The 9,674-nt window shown below is 42.7% G+C and overlaps 1 protein-coding gene and 1 pseudogene across 1 annotated transcript; both read left to right on the forward strand.

Annotated features, from left to right (window-relative positions):
• The first annotated feature begins 914 nt into the window (after positions 1-914).
• On the forward strand, positions 915-1,748 carry LOC139833212 (chaperone protein dnaJ 11, chloroplastic-like; annotated as a pseudogene).
• Positions 1,749-2,987: 1,239 nt separating this feature from the next.
• On the forward strand, positions 2,988-4,274 carry LOC139833658 (uncharacterized). Its single transcript, XM_071823994.1, has one exon. It carries the CDS (start codon positions 2,988-2,990, stop codon positions 4,272-4,274), a length of 1,287 nt encoding a protein of 428 aa, XP_071680095.1.
• The last annotated feature ends 5,400 nt before the right edge of the window (positions 4,275-9,674 follow it).

Here is a 9,674-nt window from a genome sequence, read left to right on the forward strand (position 1 = left end):
CCCGATTCCCTTATTTGATAATGTACGTAATAATCTAGCAAATTATTGTAGTTGTAGTAGTTTTACAATGCTCCCAACTATATCAACGATAAAGCACAAGTGTAATAGAGTGCAGAAAAAATCAATAGATTCTATTGCAATATTTTCATCAATGTTGTATATACATGTAGAAAAAAATCACCAGTGTCATACATACATGTACTTACAATATTTTAAACTAATTTTTAGTTTTTTGAAGTTTATTACTATTTTTTTTCTTTACAAGTGCATGCTCAAGTTTTCTGTTGCAAGGTAAAGAAAATGTACGAAGCAAATAAGAGTGGTATTACAAGTCCTAAAAAAGGAGCGGACAATAGATTATGGTCCTTAGCCTTACATTTGTATTTTTTTTGAACAACTCTACCGTAGGAGAAGCTTGATAGTGTGATTAATTCTACAAAATTTGCTAACATGTGAGTCACTACATTCTGCGATCTAAATGTTATCGCATAAAAGTTAATCTAGATGTTTGGTCTTCAATAGTTCATCTAGGCACGGCTGGAGAAAGAATCAAGATGCTAAAAAGTAGATGTAGACGCAACGGATCCCAGATATTTTGATATAGCTGTGTATTTGATCGGATCTAATCTAAGTTGTTCACTTAAAAATAAAGTTGGTCCGGTCCTTGAAAAAAAAGAGTAGGATGTCGACAACGATAGCATTGCTTCTAGATGCAAATCCATGAGCTGTCCGCCGTACTAGGCTGAGTGATGTTGGCCGAACCTGCGGGCGCGCATCTCCATCGTGCACCGCCGCGGGAAAAGCATGCAGGATGATTCTGAACCGACGAGGAGTGGAGCCCATGGGCCATGGCCATGGCCGGGGCGGATCAGGCACCCACCGGTACAGAACACGGTCACATCACACCGACGTCCACCTCGCTCCCTTATTCAAAGCCGACTTCCAACCGCCGAGCCAGATCATGATCTCCGCGGGCTCCTGGTTCCCCCATCGTTGCCTTGCCGCTCTTCCCTTCTTCCGCGATGATCTCCGCGCCTCCGCTGATGCAAACCCCGGCGTCGGCTGCAGCGGCAGCCGGGATCCGTCGGCCCGCCTCCCGCCGGCCGGTTCGCTGCGCGGTGGCCGTCGCGTCGGCGGCACCGCCGGCAGGTGCACGCTTCACGAGTCTGGGCCTGCGCGCGGCGCCACGGGCGGCGTAGATCAAGGCCGCGTACGAGCGCACGGCGCGGGAGCTGCACCCGGACGTGGCCGGCGCGGCAGGGGACAACTTCATCAGGCTCCACGACGCCTACGCTACGCTCGCCGACCCGGACGCCCGCGAGCGCTACGACCGCGACGTCGTCGCCAACGCCTACGCGCAGCCGCCCGCCTCCAGGCCCTCGCCGCACAGCTTCTGGGGCCGGCCGCGCCGCACCTGGGAGACCGACCAGTGCTGGTAGATCCGACCTCGCCTCGACCGGCAGCTTCGGACCTGTGAATATCACCGCCCGCACCGCACTCGTTGGCCGCTCACCTGGGATTTTTTACTACGGTGAACACCCCGTGCGCCTGTGTGCATCTAACCCAGCGGCATCCTATCTACAAAAAAACTTTTGTTGATTTTTTTCCCCTAGCGTAATATCTAGGGTTAGTCTCCTCTGGCGGCGTCGAACCCGTCGAGAGTTTCTACCGTGGATCACCCAAGATCCGTCTATCTCTCCCCGGTGATCGGTGATCGGACTCCCGTCGTTGACGGCGGTTCCCCGAAGGAGGAAGTTGGAAGTTGTAGAACCCCTTGGGTTCCAGATGGCGGAAGAAGCGGAGCCAAGCTATGCGAAGAAGAAGAAGAGAGAAGAGAACGTTGATGATCTCCTGGAGAGGTTGCATCTTGAGGAAGACGAGGTGGAGGATTTTGTCTGGGAAGATGAAGTCTCGGAATCTGAGGTAAAAGCCAAGTGGCTGGCCATTGTGCGTGTTCATACTTCTAAATTAGGGTTTAGCCAAAGTGCATTATTTTCGGACATGAGATCAGCGTGGAATCCTGCAAAGGAGGTGATTTGGAGAAGAATTGAGCAAAACCTGTTTACTGTCCAGTTCAATTGCCTAGCGGATTGGAATAAGGCGATGTACCAGGGACCATGGCTGTTTCGGGATCAAGGTTTAATCATGGAGGAGTATGATGGATTTACTAATCCTTTGTCCATTAAATTGGACAAAATTACGGTATGGGCACAGATTCACAAGTTACCTGATAACTATCTCAAGGAACATGTGATTAGAGGAATGTCGAGATGTGTTGGTGAAGTTCTGGAAGTTCAGATTAAGCTTCCGGCGGGGTTTATTGGCAGTTTTGTGCGAATGAAAGTAAAATTGGATACTAGCAAAAAACTGAGCAGATTTGTATCTATGACAAGGGATAATAAGAAAGAATACTACCAAGTCAAATATGAGAAGATGCCAGATTTTTGTGCAAACTGTGGTATGATTGGGCATTGGTATGAGGAATGTGGAACGGGCGAGCATGATCCAGATTCTTTTGAATGGGGGGATTTTATCCTGGCAGATGGTGGCAGAGGTCGTGGGAGAGGCCGTGGTCAAGGAAGAGGCCGAGGAAGTAGAGGTGAAGATATGGCTGCTCGTGGAAGAGGTAGAGGCAGAGGTATGTTTACATCGCATGCGGGGGCTGATCCGAGAGGATCATACCCTACTGATGAGATGGACTATGAGGACTTCTCTTCTCACAATCCATCTGCGCGTAAGAGATTAGCTTTGAACTCGTGTGTGACCGATGGTACATTGGTGGATGGAAAAACAGGAGTGGGTGTACTGGATAAAGTGGCTGCGATTGAGGATCGTCATGGTTCAGGAAAGGACACAGACAAGGACCTGTTTGCTACTCCACAGAAAAATGCAAATAAAAAGAAAGCGAGAAAGGATGGGGAAGATTCACAACATGATACAAATATTGAAGGATCGGCGGCCTCCCTCGAGGAGGACCGCCGGGAGCAATGAAAATATTAGGCCTCAACTGCCACGGTCTTGGCGGGGCCGCGGCAGTGTTATCGCTTCTGGATGTCCAGAAGCGTAGAGGGGCTGATGTCATATTCCTCTCAGAAACTCATCTAGATGAATTCCCTGCGGAGTGTCTGCGCAGAAGGTTAAGAATGGATCATAAATATGTTGTTAGGAGTGATGGACGCAGTGGTGGTCTCATGTTAATGTGGAAGAAGGAAATTGGAGTGGATCTATTGTTCAAATGTGATAATTATATTGATGTAATTATTGGCAGAGGAGTGGAAAACATATGGCGTTTCACGGGGATGTATGGTGAACCAAAATGGGAGAACAAATATTTGACTTGGGATTATTTGAGGAACTTGCATGCGCAATGTAATATGCCATGGCTTGTTCTTGGTGATTTAAATGAAATTCTGTATCCGTTTGAGAAAGAAGGAGGTAATCCAAGACCTCTACATTTTATGCAAGCATTCCGTGACGCCTTAGTGGACTGTGATTTATCTGACCTGGGGTATGTCGGGGATAAGTTCACTTGGCATCGGGGACATATAAGAGAAAGATTGGACCGGGCTTTATCTAATGAAGCTTGGAATAACAAATTCCCACATGCAGTGTTGGAAAATCTCCCATACTGCAAGTCTGATCATCGCCCTATTCTTCTTAGTTTGGAAGAACAACTGGCTCATGAACACTTGGGCCCAAAGGTGCTCCGTTTTGAAGCTAAATGGCTGAAGGAAGCACAGTTTAAAGACATAGTGCAGCAGGCTTGGGAGCAGTCGGGAGCAGATTTGAGTAATACCGATTTGGCGGGTAGGCTCTCAGCGGTCCACAAGCAGCTCCATAAGTGGGATCGTTATACTTTGCAGAGATCAAAGAAAAGGATCAGAGCTGCACAGAGGGAGCTGGAACAGGTGGCAGTGGATGACCTGTCAGATGAAAATATTGAGAAACAAAAACAGTTAGCTTTGGAGATTGAAAGGCTTCTGGAGCAAGAAGAAATTCATTGGGCACAGAGGAGCAGAGTGAATTGGTTACAATTTGGTGATAAAAATACTTCTTATTTCCATAGATCTGCTAGCACAAGAAGGGAGCGGAATAGAATTAAAAGATTGAGAAATGATCAGGGAGCCTGGCTAGAAGGAACTGCTTACTTGAATCCTATGATTTCTGATTATTTCTTTGATGCATTTTCAACAGAAGTTTATGACACTGACCCAGAACTTCTGAGCAAAGTTAACCCCCGGGTTACTAATGAGATGAATGAGGTACTTCAGTGACCGTTCTCCCCAGAGGATGTCAAAAAAGCTTTATTCTCTATTGGTGATATGAAGGCGCCTGGATCTGATGGCTTGCATGCTATATTTTTTAAAAAATGTTGGCACATTATTGGTGATACCTTAACTCAAGAAGTTCTGGCTGCAATAAATAATAAGGTGATCCCGGAGGGATGGAACGATACAGTTATAGTACTGATCCCTAAAGTGGAGAGGCCGGAAACTATAACACAGTACAGGCCCATCAGTCTCTGCAATGTTCTATATAAGGTAATATCAAAAATGATTGCTGTGCGGTTAAAATCTTTTCTTGATGAGATTATTTCACCGGTCCAGAGTGCTTTTGTTCCTGGTAGACTTATTACAGACAATATTTTAGTTGCTTATGAAAGTATCCATTACATAAAGAATAAGAAAGAAGGAAAAAATGGGTATTGTGCAGTCAAGCTCGATATGCATAAAGCCTATGACAGAGTTGAGTGGAGATTCCTAGAGAATATGCTTAATAGGCTGGGATTCCATCAGAACTTTGTTCAGCTTATTATGGCTTGTGTTAGTTCAGTGAATTATAAAGTAAGATACAATGATCAAGAAACACAAGATTTCCTTCCTACTAGAGGTTTGAGACAGGGGGACCCTCTATCCCCATATCTTTTCTTAATTTGTGCAGAAGGATTATCAAGTTTACTGGCTCATAGAGAGGAGGTTCGTGGCATAGAAGGAGTAAGGGTGTGTAGAAATGCACCGTCAGTTTCACATCTATTATTTGCTGATGATTCCCTGATCCTTATGAAAGCAAACAGAGTTAATGCAACCTCGTTGAGACAAGTGCATGAGCATTATTGTGCAAATTCTGGACAGATGGTGAGTGAGGCTAAATGTAGTATTTTTTTCAGTCCTAATGTTGATGTACAAGTCAAAGAGGAGATGTGTACAGAACTGAATATCATGACTGAAGCCCTATCAGACAGATATCTGGGGTTGCCTGCTATGGTGGGGATGAAAAGGAGTGATCATTTTATGTATCTTTTGGAAAGAGTTATCGCTATTTTGCAAGGATGGAAAGAGAAATTGCTATCTATGGGAGCAAAGGAAATACTGTTGAAGGCTATTATTCAATCAATACCGGTTTTTGCAATGGGAGTTTTTAAAATTCCGAAGAATATTTGTAAGGACATTACTGATGCTATGGCTGCGTTTTGGTGGGGAGATACTGAAGAACAAAAGCGTATGCATTGGAGCTCATGGTGGAAAATGTGTATTCCAAAAACAGAAGGAGGAATGGGTTTTAAGGATCTGAACGCCTTTAATCTAGCTATGCTTGCTAAACAAGCGTGGCGATTATTGACAAAACCTGATTCTATTTGCGCACAAGTGCTCAGAGCAAAGTATTACCCCTCAGGCGATCTCCTTAATGCTGGTCCAAAAGGGGGTTCATCATTTACCTGGCAAAGTATTGTAAAAGGTATCCAAACATTCAAGAGAGGTCATATATGGCGTGTGGGTAATGGGCAAAATATCAATATTTGGAAGGATCATTGGATCCCTGGTAACCTATCAAGGAAAATTGATTCTTCAAGAGGACAGAACCTTCTCCGAACTGTAAATGAGTTAATTGATCCCTATACTGGATTATGGGATGAAGAGTTGGTTAGGGACACCTTTCATCCATTGGAGGTTCAAAAGATTTTGGAGATTCCTATAAGTCCAAATCTAGATGATGATTTTGTGGCATGGCATAAAACAAAGACCCATATTTTTTCTGTTAAATCTGCTTATTACACTGAATGGGAACATCAGTATCGGATAAAGATTGGAAGAACAGATGGGCAAGGGACATCTATGAAGAACCCGGTTTGGGATATTCTCTGGAAGTTAAATTTGCCATCGAAAATTAAAATTTTTGGGTGGAGGGCTTTACATGGTTTGATCCCTGGTGTTGGGGTGCTGGCAAACAGACACATTAAGGTTTCAGCTCAATGTCCGATTTGTATGCAGGGGTCGGAAGACATACGACACCTTATGTTTACCTGCTTGAGAGCGAAGGAAATCTGGAAGTCTCTGGGGTTAGAAGTGGTGATTAATGAATTCATAAGTTTAGACAGATCGGGGTCTGTTATTTTAGAGGAGATTCTCAGAAGCAATGTTAAAAAGTCACCTGTTCTAGGACAACTTGGGCTACAGGAAACTATTCTAGTTGCTTCATGGTACATTTGGTGGCAACGAAGAGAATTTGTTAAAGGTGAAAAGGTGGCGCCACCAGGCCGTTCAGCTTTTTCTATTCAAGCTCTGACACTAAATTTTGGTATAGCAGCTAAACCATCTGTGCCAAAACAGTTGCGCTGGACGAAACCACCTCGGAACAACTATAAGGTAAATATAGATGCATCATATTTTCCCAATGGCAGGGGTGCTGTGGCTGTCATTATCCGTAATCACCTTGGTGAGGTGATCTCTGGTGGAGCATGGCCAAAGCGTAATCTGATGGATGCTAAAGTAGCGGAAGCAGAGGCACTTCGACATGGTCTGTTGTTGACCGAAACACAGGATGCTCTCCAGTTATTGTTGAATCAGATTGTCTCGAATTGGTTGAAGCTTGCAATGGTGCTGATCTTTGGGGGCCATATACACCAATTTTGATTGACTGCTTTCAGATTGGACAACGTCTAGGAATGCTCAAGATCCAACATTGCCCAAGAGAAGGAAATATGGTTGCTCATAAACTTGCAAAAAGATGCTTTGAGACTGATAGTATTATTCAGTGGGAGGGAGATCCACCTAGTTATGTTTTAGTAGATGCCCTTAATGATGTAGCTCTTTTGAGCAACGATGTAATTGAACAATGATTCCAGCAGCAAGTTTCAGACGCACTCTTTTCCTTACCAGGGTACCGAAGGGGACTGGAAGGTTTTTAATGAGGCGGCTTGTTTGCTAGGTTAATATATTTGTGATTTCAAAAAAAAAAAACCCAGCGGCATCCTCTCTTCTGCCGTTCTGAATGTGTAGTCATCTTCAGAAACTTAGTAAAACTAATCTTCGCGGATATGTAATCCTAGTAGCAATGTGATCGATCCCAGGTTCAGAATTTGAAGAAACCGGACTCTGCCCTTGAAAATGCAATGTGTTAGGCGCTAAAGTAGATCATAGGAGGACGATCATACTACCTCCATCTCAAAATTCTATATTTTTTTCCAGAAAATCAAACTATGTCAAGTTACCAAGTTTTTATCGAAAATTATTAACATGAAAAGTACAAAATCAATATCATTAGATAGATAATTAAATATATTTTCATACGGTATCTACAAAATATCATATTTATTCATAGATTCTTCTAAAACTTTAGTCAAACTTTACTTCGGTTTGACTTTAAAAACAATGTAAGCCTTAAACCTTGGGATGTATGTAGTATTCCGTAACTCAGTTCGGCTACCAAGCGTCTACATTTGCGAGGCATGTTTGATGAACGCTCCTCCCAAGTAATATCATACTACTGTCGATGACGGACCAAGCATGGGGCAGCACGCGAGGTGGCTATTTGGAGTGGGCGGGCGGTAAAACCATCTTTAACGCCCCAGCACGGAGACACTCACACATGCGACGCAGCTGGGCCGGCCCAATAGGATACCCCATGAAGAAAAAGCACCTTGTTGGAGGAGAGGACGAGATCTCACCGGAAATGAAGGCGTCGCGGCTGACCGCGGTGTCTCTGGCGGTGGTGAGAACTAGAACTTATGGTTATGGGTGCTAGTGCGTGCAAGACGATGCCCGACGACGACTTAGGGTTGGGGATGTTGGTGTCGGCCGTTGGGGGATGATCGAGGAGTGGAGGCTAGGAAGAAGTCGAGTGCGGCATTGACCGATCCGTTGGCAATGAAGGCGTTAAAGAGGGACTCCGTGGGTGGGTGGCCAACATGGAGTACAACATTGTTGTTGTGCCGGTGTGGACCCAAGCGGTCGAGAAAAAAAAGGCGAGACCAGAAGCATGGCGCGACGAACGATAGAAGCAAGTGCACATCGGCGGTTAAATTTTGGGAAGAAGGAAGGTGAAAGTTTAGATCTGATTTGGAAGGGGTGTTGGGAAGAAGAGCCGGGAATTTTTTTCTCTTATTCTTGGGCTAGGGTTTGTAAGGAGGAAGAATGGTATGTGGTGCCATTTAAATAGGCCAAAGGGTAGGTGGCTTGGACTAGTTTGATCTACGATAATATGTAGGCTTTTTGCCGCCTGTTTTATTTTAACTAAAGGAGAAAACATTTTCTAGTTTTAATTTAGCTAAAGGATTGGAAAGTATTTTATTTTATTTATTTTTAATAAGAAAAGGAGGGGAGTGACTTTATAAACCATATGAATACTTTATCAAAACAAAAATAGTATTTTGGCAAAACTTTTTTAGATTAAAAATTATGCAAGTAAAATATGCATGAAGACACTATGGTTGAAAAACAACAGCAAGAAGAACTAATATGAAATATTATCTGGAACGTTACAACACTTTCATACCAGATATACGTAGCACACTGCATACAAACATATTAGATAATTATATTGTATATATATACAACATAATAGAATCCACATCGTTTTACGCGTCCATCTGTGGTTACTCTAAGCTATGTTATTTCAATACCAAGTACGAATTTCAAGTACGAATTATGCGCATGTTGTCTAATTAATAACGAATCCACTATAACTTGCAAGATACAATGGACCACAAAAAGAGTGCAAAGAATCACGCCAATGGTTCATGTAATCTAGAAGTTAATATGCTTAGCTAATCATACATTAGAAACCGCTTTTAAGATATTTGCTAGGTCGCACACCGTAGAAATTTCTCATATAATTGTCTATACTCTATACTATGCAATTATCAATAAATGGTTCAAGAGTGATACATTACAACTGTATATTAAAAGATGACTACAAATGTGCCAAATAATCAACAAATAAAATATATTGGTTAAGACTATAATATGGTAAAAGTTGTATACAAGCATAAAATTTTAGTATAAATTGCATTTATTTTAATTTCTCCTAACTTGAAACACGTCTAAAATGGAAAACGAGAAAAATAAAGATGCAATAGTTTTATGAACACAATAACAAATATAAAAAGATAAAAAACTAGTTTAAAGATCATCACCGATTCTAATCATAAAAAAATGGTATCCCAGTTGTATTTCCTTATGTTATAATTTACGTAATAATCTAGCAAATTATTGTAGTTGTAGTAGGTTTACAATGCTCCCAACTATATCACCACCATAAAACACACGTGTAATAGAGTGCATAAAAAATCAATAGATTCTGGTGCAATATTTCCACCAGTGTCGTATGTACATGTAGAAAAAAAATCCAGTGTCATACATACATGTGCATACATTATTTTAATCTCATTTTTAGTT

This window comes from Lolium perenne, chromosome 7 (assembly GCF_019359855.2).
Source record: "Lolium perenne isolate Kyuss_39 chromosome 7, Kyuss_2.0, whole genome shotgun sequence".
NCBI lineage: Eukaryota > Viridiplantae > Streptophyta > Magnoliopsida > Poales > Poaceae > Lolium > Lolium perenne.

Bases quoted from the DNA above. Each gene is read 5' to 3' on its own strand.
- LOC139833658 (XM_071823994.1), top strand. From the start codon at position 2,988: ATGAAAATATTAGGCCTCAACTGCCACGGTCTTGGCGGGGCCGCGGCA.